This window comes from Callorhinus ursinus, unplaced genomic scaffold (genome assembly GCF_003265705.2).
Source record: "Callorhinus ursinus isolate GAN/ISIS: 27379988/994484 unplaced genomic scaffold, GSC_fseal_2.0 scaffold9, whole genome shotgun sequence".
Taxonomy (NCBI): Eukaryota; Metazoa; Chordata; class Mammalia; order Carnivora; family Otariidae; genus Callorhinus; species Callorhinus ursinus.
Window position 1 is genome coordinate 60,929,792 of NW_027397071.1, and position 22,554 is coordinate 60,952,345.

Sequence of the window (22,554 nt, forward strand, 5' to 3'; positions counted from 1 at the left end):
TAGCTTTACAAATAGTGGATAAGATATTTAATGATATAGAGAAAATCGAAATGTTACTCTAGCATCCAGTCTTCACGCTTTATTTATGGCAGCTAATTTTCCATTTATCCTTGTAAGTAATATTTCCATTTTAAAGATCAGGAAACTGAGGACCAGTACTTTAAGTAACTTGATCAAGATTATATAGTTTACTAGATTTGAACCAGGTGAAGCCAGGATTCAAAACAAAGTCTGACAGAGACTAAAAGCTTCTGCAACTTTCTCATTACTCATTTAAAAATAAAACAGACCAACTATTGTGTAGGAGAGCAGGGAATTAGAGGGAAGTGGACTCAAACCTGTAAATACCTCAAGTATCATGCTGATACAGGATTCCTTATTTTTCCAGATGAAAATAAGGTGAGTTATTCAGTACACAAATTTGCTGATGTGACAGATTTGCTGATGTGCTGAAGTTGAGGATCATGAGCATAGAGAAAGATTAGTAGAAATGCCTTCACAATTTAGATTTCTGGTATTGTACAAATTAAAACAAGATGAGATTTAGCAGTGTGCGTTGTTTTCAGGTTGAAATTTAACTTCCAAAATGAGTAACAAAAAGGAATTGAATATAAAAAGCAGATATGTAGAAAACAAGATTTAATGTAGTGCTGGGTATTGATTTAAACCAAAACTTAGAATAACATCAAATAAGATTTTTAAAAGTCTTATTGTAGTAACAGTGGTTAAATTAATATATTTTTAAAATACATGTGCTTTTTTTAGACTCCCATTATTGAGCTGATGAATTAATATATAGCTAGGGATATTGTATGATTAGAAAGGATAACCTAAGAAAATGAAAAGTTAATATATTTATACAGGTGACCCTTGAATGATATGGGGGTTAAGGATGCTGACCCTCCCCCCACATGCAGTTGCATATCTCCATATAACCTTTGACTCCCCAAAACCTTTACTAATATCCTGCTGTTGACTGGCAGCCTTACCAATAACGTAACCAGGCAATTAACACATATTTTGTACGTTACATATATTCTTATAATAAAGTAAGCTAGAGAAAACGTTATTGAGAAAATCATAAGGAAAATACATTGACGGTACTGTGCTGCATTTATTGAGAAAAATCTGCATATAAGTGAATCCACACACTTCACACCCATATTGTTCAAGGGTCAACTGTAATTAACTCTTGACTGAAATGGTAATTGCCATGAAGTTCATTAAAGCTGCAAAAATTTAAAGGAAAGGGAGATCACCTCCATTTAGGGTAAGTTATGAATGGTTTCAAAGCAGAAGGTAGCTTTTGTTGTGCAACCATCACAAATCCAGTTTATCTACTTTTTTTTTGCCTATGCTTTTAGTGTCATACCAAAAAAGTATAGCTAAATCCAATATCATGAGGGTTTTCCCCATGTCTTCTTCTAAGAGTTTTATAGCTTTAGCTCTTACATTTAGGTCTTTGATGCATTTTGAGTTAATTTTTGTATTTCTTGTAAGAGTCTTACTTCATTCTTTAAGAGTGGATTTTCAGTTTTCTCAGTACCATTTGTTGAAAGGACTTGACCTTTCCCCATTGAATGGTCTTGGTATCCTTGTAGAAAATCATTTGACTATATATGCAAGTGTTTATTTCTGGACTCACTCTTCTGTTCCTCTGGTGTAAATGTCTATCTTTGATACCTGTAACTTTGTTATTCTTTTTCGGGTTCCCTTGAGATTCCATATGAATTTTAGTATGAATTTTCTATTTCTGCAAAAAAATGTCATTGGGATTTTGATACAGATTGCTTTGAATCTGTAGATTGCTTTGGTTAGTATTAACATCTTAACATTTTCCAATCCATGAAGTGGGCTGTCTTTCCATTTAATTGTATCTTCTTTAATTTCTTTCAGAATGTTTTATAGTTGTCAGCATACATGCTTCCTTGGTTAATTCTTGAGTATTTTATTCTTTTTCATGCTATTGTAAATGAAATTGTTATCTTAATTTCCTTTTCAGATTGTTCATTGTTAATATATAGACATGCTACTGATTTTTGTGCATTGATTTTGTATCCTGCTACTTTGCTGTTTATTCTAAACAGGTTTTGTGGAATTTTACGGTTTTCTACATGTGAGGTCATGTTGTATGCAACAGAGATAATTTTACTTTCTTTCCAATTTGAATGCCTTTTTTTTTCCTTGCCTAGTTACCCTGAGTAGGACTTCTGTGATGAATTGAAGTAGTGAAAGTGGGCGTCGTTATCTTGTTACTGATTTTAGAGAAAAAATTTCAATCTCTCACCATTGAATAAGATGTTCACTGTTGGCTTTTCATATGTGGCTTTTATTATGTTGAAGTAGTTTCTTCTTTTTCTAGTTTGCCAAGTGTTTTTATCATGAAAGGATGTTGAATTTTGTCAGACGCTTTTTCTGCATCAATTAAGAGGATAATGTGGGTTTTTTTTTCCTTTATTCTGTTAATGGGGTGTATTATATTGATTGATTTTCATATATTGAACCATCCTTACATACAAATGAGCACCTGTATCTTCCTAGTCTGCCATTTAGCTTGCGTCTTGATTTGAATGAGAATCTTAGAACCAAAAACTTTTTTAAAAAAGATTTATTTATTTGAGTGAGAGAAGGGGTGCATGCACATGCACAAGTGGGGGAGGGGCAGAGGGAGAGAATCTTCAAGTGGACTCCCCGCTGAGCAGAGCCCCATGTGGGACTCAGTCTCACAACCCTGAGATCATGACCTGAGCTGAAACCAAGAGTTGGTCACTCAACCAACTGAACCACCCAGGTGCCCCCCAAAAACTCTTTTTAATTGGATGGGCTACATATTAGTGTGTCTGGGGCAGAGTTACACAGACCTTCCACAGATTCAGAAATACCAGAGGTCTGAATTTTCTTTTTCTTTTTTTTTTTTTAAACCATACCCATAAGATCATCCAAACTTCGTTTTTGCATTTTCCTCATTTAATCTTTACAATGGTTATAGAGACAGGTACCGTTCGTTCTCATTTTAAGGATGAGAAAAATGAGACTTAGGTCAAGCAATTTGCCCGAGGCTGTAGTAGTTGTTGCCATGCTCAGTGTCCAGTCCATGTCTTATTTCAGAGCTCATTCTATAGTCACTTCATTATGGAGCCTCTGCCTTATCTTCTCATCCAATCCTGAAAATATAAAAATGGTAGTAAGGTGATGCCACAGATTGTTTTTCTGTCAGTATTGCTGCCTTTGTTAGAGCTGGAAAGACTCTTACACATGCTATGGGCCAGAGTTTTCATATTATTTTTCACAAAACTAGCTTCCAGAGAGGTCTTCAGAGAGTTGGCAAATTATTGTTTCATATTTTTTAAGTGTCTTTAAATTTTTTAAAACTGCAATTTAATTAAATGTATGCATTCATAAATGTTACAAACCATATTAACATATTGTAGTGCATTGGTGCTTTAAAGTAGTGTCAGGTTAAGTGGTTTTTGTGCAAACCTCTGGATAAAAATTACTTTAAACTACTCAGATTGCAAGACTCTTGTTTAAAAATGTATATAACTACTTCTTTGGGTGAATTGTTTTTCAAATAGAGCAATCAAAACTATCCGCAGAAATAAGTTCAACTCCTGACTTTAAACATTTGTGTTAATCAAAATTACTTTGTTTTCACTGTCATTGTGATAAGTAAATAATATAAATTTGAACTTAAGATGATTTTAGAGTTAAGGTGCCTAGGTGGCTCAGTCTGTTGGGCAGCTGGCTCTTGGTTTCAGCTCAGGTCATGATCTCAGGGTCCTGGGATCAAGCCCTGTGTTGGGCTCCATGTTCAGCAGGGAGTCTGCTTGAGGATTCTCTCTCTCCCTCTCCCTTTGCCCCTCTCCCCAGCGCGCTCTCTCTCTCTCTCAAATAAATAAATAAATCTTAAAATGATTTTAGAGTTAATTTTTAAAATCCCATTTATTTGTTTCATATATTGGAATTTCATTTAAGATTTGAAACTGTTATCAAGCCTTATTTCCTAATATATGAAAGGAAAAGCTAAGCCCCAGAGGCACTTATCAGTTTGCTTCTCAATCCATGCCCATTGATTTTCCTCGGTGTTATCCTGCCTCTTTACTTATCTACTATGTAAGTGAGAAAAAAGAAAAAAAAAGAAATCCTTGGGAACCCAAAATTTCATAAAGGGTACTGGGAGTATAGGGAATATAATCAGATGAAAAATGTTAAAAAATTAAAGCATTTTAGTAAGAAACTTGTAGAAGATTCATGAAAGGCTCTTGGGGATTGGCGGAGATAATTCAACCTTACTATGCTCTTATTTCAACAACAACAAAAATAATTAGGAGTGGGTAATTTGAAACAATCACAAGCAGTAACTATGGAAATCATCAAGTATAGTAGCTTTTTGGTCTGAGGACCCCTTTACACTTTTAAAAATTAATGAAGACCCTCAAAGAGCTTTTGTTTATATGGGTTATCTATCAGTATTTACCATATTAGAAATTGAAACTGAGAAACTAAAAATTTTTTAATTCAATTAAAGGCAATGATAATAAATCCATTACATATAAACATAAATAACATTTCTTTAAGAAAAATAACTCCAAACCAAAAAAAAAAAAAATTGTGACCAAGAGTAGCATTATTCATACATTTTTGCAAAGCTCTTTAAATGTGCGCCTTATAAAAAAGAAGATAGCTGGATTCTCATATCTACTTCTGCATTCAATCTCCTGCACTGTATTGTTTTGCTTGAAGTATGGGAAATGAAAAAGATCTGCTCTCACACAGATACGTAGTAGAGGGGTATTTCAGTAACCTTTTTAGGTAATTGTGGATATTCTTCTTTGATACTATATCAAATTTCAACATATTTTAGTTTCTTTAAAGTTAGTTGCCATGTGGTACGTGAAACCATATCAGTGACCTTTTCATGCTCTCTTACATTAAGATCCATTGGTTTTTCTTGCACTTTGAATGAGTTTTTTACCTATATATGATTTTGTAATTTGCACTGATCCTTTTGGAAATAATTGGTTCACTGCTGACACATTTCATTATAAATATTTTTTAAATTATATTTATTAATATCACCTTCCATCTTATCAGAGTCTTTAAATATTGGTATGATGTTAAGATTATGGGACAGGTACAGCTTTCCAAGATTCTGATTTTTACTTGAAAGCTTGAATTTTTATCACCAGCAACAAAACTATCAGTTGTTTTCTTTAAAGTGACAGCCTCACTGTTTGTTTTGGAGGAAATGTTGCCAGATACCCAAATCTGAATAACCATTGTTTATCTGTTACTCCTTTCAAGTAAAAAGGGCATTCCATGAAAAAAGCAGCTAGTTCAACTTGTTTCGCACACCATCATGCAAGTGCTTTTCTTCCAGATAACTATCATACTTTCCTACTCAGCAGAAGTGTTTTGTGTGTATTTCCCATTTTGTTACTCAGAATTTTAAAAAGATGTGTACCTAGAGGCACCTGGGTGGCTCAGTAGGTTAAGCATCCAACTGTTGGTTTCGGCTCAGATTGTGATCCTTGGGGTCATGAAATCAAGCCCCAAATTGGGCTCTGTGCTCAGCGCAATCTGCTTGCAATTCTCTTTTCCTCTCTTTTCCTCTCTTTCTGCTCCTCCCATTTGTGTTCTCTTTCTCTCTAAAATAAATAAATCTTAAAGAAAAAAAGATTTGTACCTAAGGATCATGATTTATTAAAACTAATAATTTTTATCAATTCATCAAGGACAGACTTTTTTTTAAAGATTTTATTTATTTATTTGACAGAGAGAGAGAGACCGTGAGAAAGGGAACACAGGCAGAATGGGAGAGGGAGAAGCAGGCTTCCCACTGAGCAGGGAGCCCGATGTGGGGCTCAGTCCCAGGACTCTGGGATCATGACCTGAGCAAAAGGCAGACGCTTAATGACTGAGCCACCCAGGCTCCCCAAGGACAGACATTTTTAAACACAACTGGCCTTTTTTTCCCCTCTGCCAAGTTTGTGATGGTGCTACTGCCTTGATTCGCTGTAAGACACTAGCAGTTTTATCTACATTGTTGCAATATTAACACATTAAGAAATATAAATAACATCTTAATATTCAAAATAGTTTTGATCTTACAGATCTCCGTAAAGAGGTGTGGGGGACCTCCAGGGTCCATGGACCACACCTTGAGAACTTCTGATCTAATATGAACTAAAAGATTTTTCCTGTTGCCCTGGTCTCTGTTCCCTCAGGACAGCTTGCTCACAGGAGGTATCTGGGACAGATATCTCCTTTTATTCAAACAAAACAGGATCAAGAGAATAACCTCAGTGTCCTGGAGAAAAAAACTGAAGAGTGGAGGCTATCTTTTTAGTTATGTATTAGCCTAGTGCTTCTGCTCTTCTCACAGTACACACTTTTTATGGTGGTGATGTCCAGTTCTGTGCCTTCAACTACAACCTGTTTCCTAATGACTTCTTGATTTAGTCTTCCAGTGTTGAACTCTCTCCTGAACCTTCAGTACCTTCAGGTTATCTGCTGGATATTTCCCCTTAGGTCCCAAGCTCAACGGTGCTTAAAATTGAAATAATCATCTTTTGCCGTTAGTCTCTTCTTTAAAGTATTAGTATTTCTACTTTCTGTATTAATGATACTATTAGCCAATCATCTGAGACTTCTCTGCCATACCTCACCTCCAATAAATTGCCAAGTTCTGTTGTTTTACCCCCAAATAGACCCTGATTGTTCCTTTTTATACTCAGTTTGTTTGGACTCTCATTTTGTTTTATCTGGACTGTAATATTAAATTGCCTTCATTCTCTTTACCTGCCAATCTGTCATCTACATGACTGCCAGAATTGTCTTTCTTAACATTTGATCATGTTACTAACCACAAATCTAAGTTGCTAGCCCTGTGTTCCACACATATGTGTGTATATAATTTTTTAGTTATATATTATTTATATTAATATAATGTTTAATATATATCTATATTATATTTGTATTATATGTATATATATTTAATGGCCTTTTAATGTGTCACAGGTATATGTCTGAAAGTAAAGTTGTCCACCTGATGAAATAAAAAACATTACTAAACATCTTCTTGACATTCCATCCCTGTTAATAGTATTACCATCTACTCAGTTGCCCAAGCAGAGATTTGAGAGTCATCCTAAATTGTATCCCTACTTTCCCACCCCAGAGCTTCTGGGACATAGCAGAGTCCATCAGTTGAATGCTGAAGAAATGAATAAATGATTTGTCTCAAATCTACTACATTATCGTAAGATTTTGAATTGAATGGAAGCATAAACAGTCTAAAGGGGGGGTTGCCATCATTAGGACATGGGTGTTTGAAGCCAACAGCCTGAAGTTACTCATTAGCATTTTATTAGATAAAATGCTAATTCCTTAGGTTTTCTTAGTCTCCATTTCCTAAACGATAAAATGAAGTTAATAATTATACTTCATGGGTTTGTTTGGTAGATTAAATGAGATAATGTATGTTAAAGTATTTATTGTGGTACCTATCACAGTAAATGGTAGCTGCTATTACTATTATTACTACTATTTTTTAGTTTAATGGTTTCTAAATCCTGACTAATGTTACTTGGAATATACTCTTTGATAGTTCCAAGTCAAATAGGGATGAGAGAGAGAAAATGAGAATGAGAATTGTTGCCAACTCTCTTTTCCTGGAAAGGATTCTTTCCAGTCTAAGATTCTTTTCTTTTTAGTTTTTAAATCCTTTTGTTTGTGAAATGAAAGATGGACTTTTTTTTTTAAGTTCTTTTTAAGTTAAGCAAATCTCTTTATGTTGTTGTTTTCTCTATGTGTGTTGGTTTTAATATATTTATTTAGTTTACTAAAAATAAAATCCCGGGCGCCTGGGTGGCTCAGTTGGTTGGGCGGCTGCCTTCAGCTCAGGTCGTGATCTCGGAGTCCCGGAATCGAGTCCCACATCGGGCTCCCTGCTCAGTGGGAAGCCTGCTTCTCCCTCTGACCCTCTTCCCTCTCGTGCTCTCTCTCAAATAAATAAATAAAATCTTCAAAAAAATAAAATAAAATCCCAACATCTGGAAACCAGTGAGACTCAGAGAGGTGGCATTACACACCTAAGGTCACAAACAGAACTTTTGTCCTCTTTACTTACACTCCTATATCCCTCTTCTTTTTCACCAACAAATAAAGTGTTTAGCCAGAAAAAAAGATTAATCCCACAGAACAGGAAAAATAGAAGCTTTCAAAATAAACTAAAAACCTAAGGGTAAATTTTTGTTCTTAAAAATTAAATGATAAATCACCCCTACTTCTAGAATTTAGTGATTATGATAAAGATAGAAGGACATCAGGTATTTTTAATATTTTGACTCACAGTGGGGTCTTTTTAGCATTTACTCCTTGTGAGTAGACATGTTGCAGACTAAAAGAATACTAAAGAAAGCAAATGCAGGTTACTCAGTTTCTACATATACTTTATTTTGTTTTGTAAAAGTTCTTTTTCCACTTCATTATAGATGGGATTAGTTCTGGTGCCAGAAGATTTTTTGCATGGAATATTTTACTAACTCCTAACTGAGGAAATGCAAAGTCTTTCCAACTCTTAATTAAAGCTTTATAACATCCTGAGGATTTAGAGGGGAACTTGTGGTCTCCCCAGAGCATCTTTGACTCTAGAGGTAGTAAAATGCCACGTAGGTCTTTATTTTTACAGGCAATGACTCAGGCTAAGCATACAGATGTTCATATGTTTTATTATTCTTAGCCTCTGCCTTCTTTCATGTTTCTTCTCTAATTTTCTCTATTTCCACAAATACAGGCCATGACTGTCCCTTCAAGGCCACTTATTTTTTGCCTGGAAAAATGTGTGTGCATGAGCAGTGTGTATTTGTGTATAGTGTGTATGTTTCTCTCTTCTCCCACCCCTTTTCTGTCCACAAGAAAGTAAAACCCTTTTTGGAAAGTCTTCTTGTCCTCTTTCACATAAATCTAGCTGTTGCTTTTCCTTTACTCTCTTTGAACTTTAATACTTACTGTGTAGCAGTTGTATACATATGTATCACTCAAACCATGAGTTCCTTGAAGGTGGGTGTTGTGTTTTATTCTCCTCTAAATCCCTAGTACCTAGCCTTGATGCTTAGTAAATGTGAGTGGATGCGTGGGTCAGTGAGTGAGTGAGTGAATGATTTGGAGACCAGCTTGAGAAAATGGATTCTGTATTAATGACCAACACCTCATATTATTCATGAGTATCTCGTAAAGGTTTTCTGAGTTTGAACTTGATTATCTGATGACTTGTGCATGGGTCATGGAAAAAAATTTTTTTCCTTTTCCCAGGATTCTCTGGTTAGATACCTGTTCTTGGTTATTATCTGTGAGCCTTAAAACTGGTTTCCCTTATTCCTTGTTGGTCAGCTGGTTATGCTAAGAAGTATTATGGTATCTGTTTGGAAGATCCTTAATAAGTAGACAGTTTCTGTCCCCCTTTTCTCTCAGTATTTTCAGTGAATATGAGCATCTTCTATTTATCAGACCTTTTTCTAGGCCTTGAAGATACAGTAGTGAACAAAGCGAAGTTCTCGTCTTCATAGGGTTTATATGGGAAAGATAGGCAATAAACAAATATGTAATATGTCAAGTACTGATGAATGCTATGAATTAAATTGGGATAAGGGGATTAAAAATGATACGCCTAAAATGTAGCTTTAAAGGAAAAAAATACCAGGAAAAAAAGCTGTTAGAAGCATGTTAAAATAATTGATGAGTTATTTCTGATAATGAAATTATAGATGATTTTTTAAATTACGCTTTTATGTAATTTTCCGAAGTGTTCATCGCCTTTATTCTTGGGGAGGAGAGGGTGCCAGTGAGATCACATTTGCATTTAAAGCCTCATTCTGATGGTCTATAGCTCCTGTGTGATCAAGAGGAAGAAAGCCACCTACTGATTCGTCTCCGAATATTTCTGGGAATCCTCAGCACATGGTCTGGAAAAGTTCATACCCAGTGAGTCCTTCCAGTCTCTGGACAGGCCTCTACTTCATATCAGTCATGATCAATATCTGAGGAGGTGGTTGCCAAAGTCTTAATTCCCCAATTTAGGCAAAAGTCCTTTGTCATTCTTCCACGACACATTCCCCAGTGTTTGGACCAATGCCGAATAGGTCGTTTTTTTCTGATGAAGAAAGTGTAGAAAAACTGTAGTAAAACTATAAGTAGCATATCTTTATATACAAATGTCATGTATTTTATTAATGTCTTTCACAGTGTATACTTAACAACATTTCAGTCAAACTTGACCTAACTCAACACCGTTGCCATGAGCGTTATAACTTCTTGTAAAGGCTGTGGCAGAGAAAAAGCATGAAGCAGATCTTTTATTTCCCTCCAGTGAAAGGAGGCAACTTCTTTTCCCTCATCACCTTTCTACCAGTCAGGAGGGCATCTGCACCCTGGTTGTGCCTCAGCTGCTTGTGGCATCAGGAATTACAAGGCACAGAGGAAGGAGAAAGAAAGGAAAGCCTAAAACAACACCCATGACCAGGCTGGGCCCAGGCTGTGGGACTTAGATATGTAGTTATAAAAAAGCATCTTTTATGGTAACGCTGTAGAATTTCTTGTAACTCTGGACTTTAAACATCCTCTTCAGGCTCAGAGTTGTTGGTCTATCTCTAAAGGGCTAATTTTCTTTATGCTTCTCCCCACTCTCTTTACCTGCTTCCTCTGCCTCATGACTGTCTTGATGACAAAGCAAGCAAAAGTAACATATACCTTCTTGCTCCTCTTCAGTTTATGTCCATGGTGTACTGATTTTTAGAGGTGAAGGCACAATTTACACATTTAAATGGGCATGTGGGCACACTTTTGTTTTAAGACTGATTTGATGTAAAGATGACGATTTGAGGGAGAACAAGGAAAAATTTTCAGTGGCTCTTTGCTCTTTCTTAACCTGTCTCTTGCAATTCTCTTTCCCTTCCTTCCTTTGTTTCTTTCTATTTTCCTATATCAAGTAACAATTCCTATAAACATTCTTTGGCTTTATTGGTAGCCTTTATGCCTGAATAGGTGAAACCTATCTCAAAGTAGATCCGTTCATTCCAGCCAGAAATGTTAATCCATTTGGTAAGTGCAGTGTGATGGAACAGATACTTCTCATGCCTGGGAGCAGGTTAAATAATTACTTTTGCAGATACTGTTCCCTCTGCCTGGAATGTCTTTATCTTTCCCACCTCGATCTATTCCTTATGTAAAAGACCTAGCTCAAATGTAATAGTTTCTCTGATACTTTTTCTGATCCTCCCAGTTAATGACTCCTACTATGGCATTTTCATACCTCTAATAGCTCATTTAAGATTGTTTTATTATTGTTTTTTACATGTATCTCATTAGACTGTGAGATTTGGGGGGTAGGAACTGTATTTTCTTACTTTCTTAGATCTGATATTCAAGAAATGTTTTTGACCGTTCTTCTTGGATAAGCCTTATTCACTGTTTTTAAGGACTTTTCAGTCTAATAATGGTGATATATCAATCACAGATAACCATAGTACAAACTAGAATGCAGTCAGTGCCACAAAGAAGAAAGAGATCACTGCCTGCTGTGGGAATTAGAGGTTTTCCCAGGCTTAGTGGATGAGGTGACATTTAAAACGCACCCTGAAGGATAAGTGTGAAATGTGGAATTAATGGAATCTACCTTCTCTTACTTCCTGATAGCTTTATTAAAAATAGTTTCAGTGCATGGGAACTATATTATTTGACATGTATTCCAAAGCCTTAAACCTAGAGTTAGTTTTCTTGTTTTTCATCTGAAATAATTCATCAGTTGATTTATACAAAAGAGTGTATTGTGTGTGTGTTGGGGGGGTGGGTAGGTATCAATTTGTTCACTGGATTTAAGTCATAAATTCAGGAACTGATATTTAGGATTAGATCTTTTTCATCTGTCTAAATGTTACCAACCAAAAAAGGACATGAAATTTTGATGCCTATTGGATTGATTTTCTTTATTAATTTTAGCCACAGATCCCTTTGCTTCTGTTTTTGGAAGTGAATCATTTGAAGATGGATTTGCTGACTTCAGCACATTGTCAAAGGTAATCTGCAGTGATTAGTGGGAAGGTGAAATATACTGTGTTTCCACCAATGGAGCAATCCTTCCTTCCAATTATGTAACCCTGTCACAGACATCTCAACTTGATTTCAATGTTGATTTCAGATAGAAATGATAGATGTAATTCAAGTAGACATATTTCTATACATAAGGACTATGGTGATGGTACAGGTAATTATAATTTTCTACTGACAGGTTAGCTCAACAACTTCATGTTAAGAGTCTTCTGCCTCTTTAAATATATTTCTTCCAGTTGAACTAATTTATCCCCTGTTGACTGTTTGGGTCAATAGATGTAAAATTTGGGCATTCATGCCATCTTCTCTGCATTGATTACTTCATTTTATGTTCTGAGGCTCTTAGGGTTAGTATTTTTTTTTTTTTAAGATTTTATTTATTTATTTGACAGAGACACAGAGAGAGAGGGAACACAAGCAGGGGGAGTGGGAGAGGGAGAAGCAGGCTTTCCGCAGAGCAGGGAGCCTGATGCAGGGCTCGATCCCAGGACTCTGGGATCATGACCTGAGCCAAAGGCAGATGCTTAACCCACTGAGCCACCCAGGCACCCCAGTTAGGGTTAGTATTAAGATAATGAATACACATAGTCATGTGTATTCCACTATATGTCCACTATCTATTTTCCAGTGTAGCTGTAGGATTGATTCAGGCCAAAAGAGTAAAATTAGAGTATATGTGAAATTGTCTATATCATCGGTTCTCAGCTGGATGTTATTTTCCCTCCACCCTCACCCTCAATTATTTGGCATTGTCTAAAGACATTTTTGGGGCGCCTGGGTGGCTCAGATGTTTAAGCATCTGCCTTCGGCTCGGGTCATGATCCCAGGGTCCTGAGATCGAGTTCCGCATTGGGCTCTCTGCTCCTTGGAAGCCTGCTCCTCCCTCTGCTTCTCTCTCTCTCTCTCTCTGTCTCTCATGAATCAATAAATAAAATCTTTAAATAAATAAATAAATAAATAAAGACTTTTGGTTGTCACAACTGGGAAGGGGGACTATTCATATCTAGTATATAGAAACCAGGGGTGCTATTAAACATCCTACAACACAGTATCCAGCTCCCCACAACACAGGATTACATCCAGCCCATAATGTAAGTAGTACTGTAGAGAAACACTGGCCTAAAGAGATCTAAAGTCACAATGTCTGGGGCGCCTGGATGGCTCAGTAGGTTAAGCAGCTGCCTTCAGCTCAGGTTATGATCCTGGCGTCCTGGGATCAAGCCCCATGTCCAGCTTCTTGCTCAGCAGAGAGCCTGCTTCTCCCTCTCCCTCTGCCTGCCACTCTGCCTACTTGTGCTCTTTCTCTCTCTCTCTGTCAAATAAATAAAATCTTAAAAAATAAATAAAATCTTTAAAAATAAATAAATAAAATCACAATGTCTGATTCATTATAGAAAAGTGAATTTTTCATTATTAGAAAGGCAGAGTCTTCAGACCCACATTAAGACTTGTTATTCTAGGGGCGCCTGGGTGGCTCAGTTGGTTAGGCGTCTGCCTTCGGCTGGGGTCATGATCCCAGGGTCTTGTTATTGAGTCCCGTGTTAGGCTCCCTGCTCAGTGGGGAGCCTGCTTCTCTCTCTCCCTCTGTCTGCTGTTCTCCCTGCTTGTGTCCTCTCTCTCTGTCTCTCTGTCAAATAAATAAAATCTTTAAAAAAATAAATAAAATTTTTAAAAAAGACTTATTCCATGGGATTATTTTGCTTTTAAAAATTGACTTTCACCTTGTCTTTAATGTTTTTCAAGATGCCATTTTCTTTGTCATTAGTATTAAATTTTTCCTATATTTAAGTGCATTGGGAAGTGTGGAATCAGTATCTTTTTTTCTTTGATTATCATTTGGATCAGATACTCATCTGAGGAAAAACATATAGTCCCTTTAAAGTGGACCTCAGGTGGTTTTGTACTGCCTGAAGCTTGAAAAACTTTTAATCCAGAGTTGGCTTGTTTTGGTATGATCTGTTGCTTTAGTAAGTAATGATGTTATAATCACTACTCATATAGAACAGTTTTTTAAAATACTTATCCCTTTTGGCTTCAAATGCAAAGGTTAACATGTCAGTGCTCTCAGAATTGAAATAAATAAAGCTGCATAATACTGAAGATCATTATTGACCATATATTTTTTGGTTGGTATAATTTATATAACCATATATACACATTTCTTTTCAAACAAAGGTCAACAACGAAGATCCTTTTAGTTCAGCCACATCAAGCTCTGTCAACAATGTGGTCATTAAAAAAAATGTGCTTGAGGAAACATCGGTCAAAAGTGAAGATGTACCCCCAGCACTGCCACCAAAGATTGGAACTCCAACAAGACCCTGCCCACCACCACCTGGTATGAGAGTTGGTATCTTTCCTAAATCAACTGAGATGCTTTTTCTCTTTCTGAAAAATACTGGTGTGAGCCTTATAGACTTAAATAAAGGGCTTTCAACAAAACAAGTCAAAAACCATGGCAGAAGCCTGCTACTGTCATCTGTTCTCACCTCAGTACAGAATGACAGACATGTGCCTAAAAGGCCAGCATGTGTAACGTGAACCCCTTTTCTGGTGAGAGCTCATTTCTTTTTAAATCATTTTAGAGAGGGCAGTAAATGAAAAGAGAACAGTATCAGTGAAATGGCTTGCTTTCTGGAAACTCATTGATTACCATTTGCACAACAGTTTCCTTCATTTTGGTGCTTTAAATTAATTTCTGTAAAAAAAGGTTAATTTGAAGTCCCGTTCTTTTCCTGACCAATGTGAAGTCTTCCTTAAATCTTTTAATGTGAAAATATATGGCCTTTTTGGTATCCAGAATTCAGCAACATAGCAATTTAAAAGAAAGTATTGTTTTTCTTGAAGGAAAATAATATTTTATTTACCTAATAAGAGACTCCTTTATTTTATAAAAGTAATTTTTTTGTCCAGGAACACATTCTTAATGCTTTTTAGTGTTTTGTTTTTAACAAAGATAGTAAGTTCACGAGAAGTGGCTAACAGGGCCATCCCCTGAGTAGGTGTAGTACTGCTAGGCTGTTCTGTGAGAAGATACGTCTGATACATGGTTATTTTAATAGTCATGTATCATTCCTTGGTAAATTTTTAGCCACAGTAGTTACAGATTTTTATGCTTGCCTTTCATAATCACCTCCCTGTGGTAATTCTTGGGCAGATAATTTTTCTCTTTTTTGACTTAAAGTGTACAATTGTTAATACTCAATTATCTGTTGAAAAATAAGGTAAACAAATTAAGTGACTTCTATCTCTTAAGGTAAGTAGCCTATATAATATATTGCCAGAGGCTAAGGTTGTCAGAATATATTAAAAAACAAATGAGCCAACAAACAATCTAACTAAAAAATGGGCAGAAGATCTATGATTCATCAGTTTTACACAATTCACAGCGTTCACCATAGCACACACACACAAAAAAAAGCAGAAGACATGAACAGACATTTCTCCAAAAAAGCATACAAATGGCCAACAGACACATGAAAAGATGCTCAACATTACTTACCATCAGGGAAATGCAAATCAAAACTACAATGAGATATCACCTCACAACTGTCAGAATGGCTAAAATTAAAAACACAAGAAATAACAGGTGTTGGTGAGGTTATAGGAAAATGGGAACCTTCATACTCTGGTGGTGGGAATTCATACTAATGTGGCCAGTCTGGAAAACAGTATGGAGTTTCCTCAGAAAGTTAAAAATAGAACTGTCCTAGGATCTAGCAGTCTCACTACTGGGTATTTACCCAAAGAATACAAAAATACTGATTCAAAGGGATACATGTACCCGATGTTTATAGCAGCATTATTTACAGTAGCCAAATTATGGAAGCAGCCCAAGTAAGTGTCCATCAATAGATGAATGGTGTGTGTGTGTGGAATGGAATATCACTCAGCCATAAAAAGAGTGAGATCTTGCCATTTACAATAACATGGATGGATCTAGAGAGTATAATGCTAAGTGAAATAAGTCAAAGAAAGATGAATACCGTATGATTTCACTCATATGTGGGATTTAAGCAACAAAACAAATGGATAAAGAAAAAAAGAGACAAACCAAACCAAAAAGTAGACTTTTAACTATAGAAAACAAACTGGTGGCTAGAAGAAGGGTGGTGAGTGGGGGGGTGGGTGAAATAGGTGAAGGGGATTAAGAGTACACTTACCATGATGAGCACTGAGTAATGTACAGAATTGTCGAATCACTGTATTGTATATCTGGAACCAATATAACACTGTATGTTAACTATACTGGAATTAATTTTTTTTAAATAAAAAATGAGTCAATTTTAAGTTTTATACGTGTATGATGCCAATAGCAAAGTTATTTTTAAAATCCTAAGTAAAATAATATACTAGTATGTTAAGTAAATCTAAGGGTCTTCAGCAAAGTGAGTATATATCACTATAGAAGTGTTAAGGAAAAAAGGGTGGTTTGTTGGAGAGAGTACTGGACTGGGAGCTTAAAGATCTGGGTGTTAATTCTGGATGTCCTCAGACTAGCTCTTTGATTTTGAGTGTGTAATTTCATATGTTTGGGCCTCAGCTGTCTGAGCTGTTAGATGGTGGCAGTAACTCTAATTTGCCTACCTTCCCAGGAATGTTGGAAGGATCTAATGAGATATGAACATCTTTTATAAGCTGCTACGCTTATGGAAAGACTGTTATAATTGCTATTACCAGTTTAACACAATTTAGGAAAAGTGCATATTTGAAAATATTTTAACACGTATTTTTATCATTTTCTTTCAAGAAGTACTAAGTTAAGACTTTAAAATTGGAGAACTTGAGAATGGTGATGAGTTCAGCAAGGGTACACTGTTGTTTGGTCAAATATGAGTTTATCCACAACCACAAAGATTTAGACCCCAGACTTCAAAACGTTCTCTTTATTCTTCAATTAGAAATATTGTAGATGGCAAAAAGTGTGTGAGGTTTTTCAAGGTAATTCTTAATCGTGTTCCCAGGTGTTATATATAGATCTAGAGACAAAAATCAGAAGAAGATGGTCATTTTTTAAAGGTCATTTGCCCTTAGTGTGCCACTGGTGGACAGCTGTGTCAGGCTGAGGTTACAACAGCAGAGGCCATTTCTGTCTTTATTTTTGTCACCCTCATCCTGTTTCACCCTCTCCCTCTCTTTGGGAACATACTGCTTTGGGGAAGACAAGGTTTACACTCTGGGCAAAAATAGGATTCCTGGCCCGTTCCCTTCCCCTTTGCTATTTTTTCATTTAGCTACATAGAGCTGGAATGTGTTTGAGAGATTGTGTGTGAAAATTTTGAGGACAGACTGTTGATGTAGTCATTTAAGACCATACCAAGAATGTATATTTTAGGCACTTACCTCCATTCCCCCAACCCCAGTTCTTTAGTGCTGTCTGTGTTCATGTTCTTGTGCGTTTGTTTGCCCTATTTGCTGGTTAATTGTAACGATTTTGATCCAGGGAAAAGACCCATCAACAAATTGGATTCTTCTGATCCTTTTAAACTGAATGATCCATTTCAGCCTTTCCCAGATAATGATAGCCCCAAAGAAAAAGATCCTGATATGTTTTGCGATTCATTCACTTCTACTACTACTACCACTACCAATAAAGAGGCTGACCCAAGCAATTTTGCTAACTTCAGTGCTGTAAGTACTGTGAATGGGCTGTTTGGGGGAAAAATCTTTCCATTTACAGTTTAAAGAGTTTTCAATGATTACTTTGGAGTCTGCCAAATTTGCATCATTTTCAACTAAATTTACCAACTTACTAAAAATTATCTATATTCCTCCCCAACCAGAATTTGTTTTGGTGCTTCTGACATTGTTCCATTGCACAAATGATTTTAGTAGTCTTAGTTCTTGTGATGTCTATACCAGTTGTTTTGCAAACCCTTCTCTTATTCTTAGTAAACAATATGAATAAAATCTTGACAGTTACTGTTTTGCAAATTGTTATGGATGATCGGCCATTAGAGAGTCATTTGTCTGCCCACTGGATGAATAATGGCAATAATGAGCTTGTGTATTTGTAATTGTATATGTTTGTTTGTGTATAAAGTTTTGATGATTTCTGGAGACCTGTCGGTAACTATTATATGAGGGGATAAAGCCAGGGATCTTTGAATAGAAAGCAAAACTCTGGTTTTTATATAGTAGCGTTTTTAAAATGTAAATGTCGATTTTATGAAGTAAATACAATTGGCAAGAGCTAAATAGTCTTGGGGCACCTGGGTGGCTCAGTCGGTTAAGCGTCTGCCTTTGGCTCAGGTCATGATCCCAGGGTCCTGGGATCAAGCCCCGCATCGGGCTCCCTGCTTGGCGGGAAGCCTGCTTCTCCCTCTCCCACTCCCCCTGCTTGTGTTCCTGCTCTCGCTATGTCTCTCTCTGTCAAATAAATAAATAAAATACTTTTTTAAAAAAGAGCTAAACAGTTTTTAATTATTTGGACGGTTCTAATTTACTAACCTTCCATATTTACCCTGCATTCTCCCAGAGCTGACTAAAATAAATTTTTTCATTTCATCCCGTTGTGGTATTCCTCTATATGACAGGACTTCAAACCAAGTAAAATTTTTTTATTTAGTGTCTCTCAACATTGCTGTTTTAGTTAGACAAAAATATTTCCCTGATGTAACATTAAGGTTTACGGTTTTATTGATGTTAAGTATATGGTTTTATTTAGATCAAGTCAAAAAGTTCTCATTGCCTGCAAAAATCTTTATAATGCATTAAAAAATAATTTGGTCCACATCTTGTTTATTATACCCAGTACTTCTTGTTTCATGTATAGCAAAATCAGCATATTCTTTGCTACATAGTTTTTCTGTACCCGAGAGCAAGGATAAGGTAGGAAATCACCAGTGGGATTAAGTTGAAGTGATTGATCATGTAAGGATGCTCCCTGAAGTTGAAGTAATAAATGTTACATTAGATTAAAAGGCTAACCCTCCCGTTGGTAAATATCCTAATTCACCTTAAGCATTTCTACTTTCTAAAAGTGATTTAATGTTTAGTTTTATAGACTGTTTTTTTCTTTTTTTAAAGATTTTATTTATTTACTTGACAGAGAGAGACACAGCGAGAGAGGGAACACAAGCAGTGGGAAGTGAGAGAGAGAGAAGCAGGCTTCCCGCAGAGCGGGGAGCCCGATGCGGGGCTCAATCCCAGGACCCTGGGACCATGACCTGAGCCAAAGGCAGACGCTTAACAACTGAGCCACCCAGGCGCCCCAGTTTTATAGACTTTCTATCAGTAGACTACAATAATTTTTAAAATTAAACCACATTTAATAACTGGTAAAACTAAATGTGTTTTCAGGGAAAAAAAATTAACAAGTAACGGATAAGACTATTCCCAGAGTCCTGTAGGTGAAACAAGTAGTGAATGTTCTTTGTAACAATTATTTTCCTTCCTTTCTTTTTGTTTTACTCATTAACTTACGTATTTGTTCATCCATCTTTTAAATGACAGTATCCCTCTGAAGAAGATATGATTGAATGGGCCAAGAGGGAAAGTGAGAGAGAGGAAGAGCAGAGGCTTGCCCGACTAAATCAGCAAGAGCAGGAAGACTTAGAACTGGCTATTGCACTCAGCAAATCTGAGATATCAGAAGCATGAAGAATTCTCCTGTCCTTTGTCAACCATACAATATTCTTCTTCCTGAATACTGAAGCTCTTTACAGTGTGTATCAAAACTACCTATGAGCATGGGAATACAAAAGGTTTGAGATTCCTATAAATGTGACAAAAGTTTGTTTTTATTTCTTACTCCATTTCAGATTTGTCTTCCGGCCCCTCTCCCCCGCCCCCGTCAAAGCAGTAACCCAGTCAGACAACATCACCTGTGCTCCTGTTCTGATGTGTATTTACTGTGAGCTTCTGCCTGCCTGTGCTCCTTTTACTTGTAAAGCTAGAGTACCCAAGCTTCTGCCTTCTGGAATATAGAGAAATAGTTTCATCCCTGTGCTACCCTTGTTCTGTAGTTACTCTGATGATAGCCAGTGGGTTTCTTAAAGTTTGCAGTATTCTTTGATTTGAATAGTTGAGGGAGGGGAAGGGAAAGAACATCCTATTTCTTTTATGATAGTGCAAATTGGCTAGTTTAAAGCATATGTTTGTATTTCCTTATAATTAAAATACTGTTCAATTTGTTTTTATAAGAAACATACTTTGCATAAATTGACTCCACTATTGAAAAAGGGATGCTTTAAGGTTGAACCATTATAGCTTCAGACTCAATCTTTTCCTAAATAAAAATGTTAAAGCCTCATATGTGAAACACATTTTTAAAAAATTTTCTCTGGATTTAAAGAATTTTAGATGAACAGATACCTCTCCATAATTTTAAGTGCTAGACAGTGGAGAAAATGTATCACTTAACTATACCCATCAGTGTAAGGTAAGCAAAAATCTAACATAGCAGTTGTTCTGCCATTGCTCTGGCACTGTCCCCTTTAGTCCATGGTAGGTTTATTTTTGTACTTTGCAGAAGAAACTTTAGCATGTGAGAACTGGAAGGTACTTTAAACTTTTGTACATATATTTTTTGTTTTCTTTAATGAAGGCTCACTTACTTGAAATGTAAAAACTTTCACCGAATACAAATGGGAAAAGTGACGTGTATTAAATCATATTATTGCTTTTTGTCCATCTTTGTGTTTTAAAATAGTTTATTCTCTTCCTGGTTTTTACCTATAAAATTGGCAGGCTAGCAAAAAAAATCTTGTTTTTTTTTTTAATTGAGAGAGAAGAGACCTGTCAAATTGTCAAAGCTCTTCATGTGTTAAAAGTCTATCTCCTGTAAAACTGACCTAGCAGGCAAGCTGAATTTGAAATAGACTGTGATGTAGGCTGTAAACTGTGGAATAACCTTAGTTTTCTTTTAACATCAGTTACTGACTTAGGTAATGTATTAAATACCAAGATAAAGAAAAATGCACCTACAAAATAATTAAAAGTCTCTGTGGTCACCAAGTCAAGGTGGTATTGATCTGTGTTAATCAGAGTAACTTATTGCCTAGTCTGTGAATAAATTCCAAAATATCCAATTCATTTCATCTTGAAATGGTGCTTTTTTTTTCTCTCCACACACAATTGGACTGTTGCAGTTTAAAGCAAACTTACACCACATTCTTGCACAGCTAACTTTTTTCTACTTTTATAAATTGAAACATTTCAGCATAAAAGTCCTACATATGAAGCAAGGGCTGAATCATCATAAGGCTCTAATTTTGATAAACTAATCCAGTGGCCTGTGGATATACTGCAAAAAGTTGATTGAGAAGGTAGTGTTGGGAGCTGTGATAGGTAGTCGTTTTGGGGTTTTTTTTCCCCTTCCCCTTATACTTCAGGATAAAGGTAAGTTGACTTGAATAACCTTCTTTTGCACTGGGAAAATGAACAGATGTTTGAAATGCTTTTAAAATATATTTTTTTTTAATTAAAAAACCACTCTGGAAAATATTAAATATCTGTAACTTATAAACACCAACCTTCAATGTAATAAGTGTACCCTAATCTTATGTATGTTTAACTGGATTACACAGATTCTTATCTTTTGTTAAAATATGTATACTCAGTGGACCAATATAATATTAAAGTATGTATATATTATATAAATATATATATCGCTCTTTCTCTCCATGCTCACTTGTGGAGGATGAATGTTTTAGCGTCATTTGTGATTCCATTTTACTGGAGATGGAAATGACTTAGCAAAGACACCCCCGCCACCTGACCCCCACCTAGTAGAGACCAAGCCAGGTTCCAGCCCAAGTGCCTCAGCTCTGAGACCTGCTCTTCCACTACCAGCCTGCCTCTTGTATGTCTGGTCTTAAAGGCAGCCCTTTGGGCCTAAGTGGCAACAGAGATCAAACACAGTAAACCTGGGCTCTAAGCAAGAACTGATGTTCTCAAAGAAAATGCTGATTCATCTCAGCTTCCTGAGAAGGTTCCTAGCCTTGTAGAAAGAACCCAGATCTCAGAGTATTATGACTGTGGGTACGGCTCTTAACCGCTCAGATAACAGTTACTTCACAGGGTTGTTGTGAGGATTAAAGATGATGGGTATAAAGTCTTCATTCCTGTGACATGGCAGATATTCACTAAGTCAGGGCTGTCATGTCTGTGTTTGAGAAGACAGAAAAGGTAATACTACATTTTAGGAAAGTGTGTAACCATGGTTAAAGAGAATATACATACGTCAGTCATCTTAAAAGTTTGATACAGAACATGGGGCGCCTGGGTGGCTCAGTCGTTAAGTGTCTGCCTTCAGCTCAGGTCACGATCCCAGGATCCTGGGATCGAGCCCCACGTCAGGCTCCCTGCTCCTCGGGAAGCCTGCTTCTCCCTCTCCCCCTCTCCCTGCTTGTGTTCTCTCTCGCGCTATGTCTCTCTGTGTCAAATAAATAAATCTTAAAAAAAAAAAACTATCTAAAAAAAAAGTTTGATACAGAACACTTC

The 22,554-nt window shown here is 36.3% G+C and overlaps 1 protein-coding gene across 4 annotated transcripts in view; it reads left to right on the plus strand.

Moving 5' to 3' along the window:
- The window catches only part of EPS15 (epidermal growth factor receptor pathway substrate 15), a 139,659-nt gene extending 118,515 nt beyond the window's left edge, over nucleotides 1–21,144 (plus strand). For 2 of the 4 annotated variants that reach the window (XM_025871587.2, XM_025871589.2), the window contains 4 exons: nucleotides 11,998–12,074; nucleotides 14,284–14,446; nucleotides 17,552–17,739; nucleotides 19,564–21,144. In XM_025871587.2, the coding sequence (XP_025727372.1) occupies nucleotides 11,998–12,074; nucleotides 14,284–14,446; nucleotides 17,552–17,739; nucleotides 19,564–19,710 (575 nt within the window). In that variant the 3' untranslated portion in view covers nucleotides 19,711–21,144. The remainder of the gene's footprint in view (nucleotides 1–11,997; nucleotides 12,075–14,283; nucleotides 14,447–17,551; nucleotides 17,740–19,563) is intronic. The other 2 variants (XR_012379485.1, XM_025871588.2) reach the window with 2 other exon arrangements.
- The last annotated feature ends 1,410 nt before the right edge of the window (nucleotides 21,145–22,554 follow it).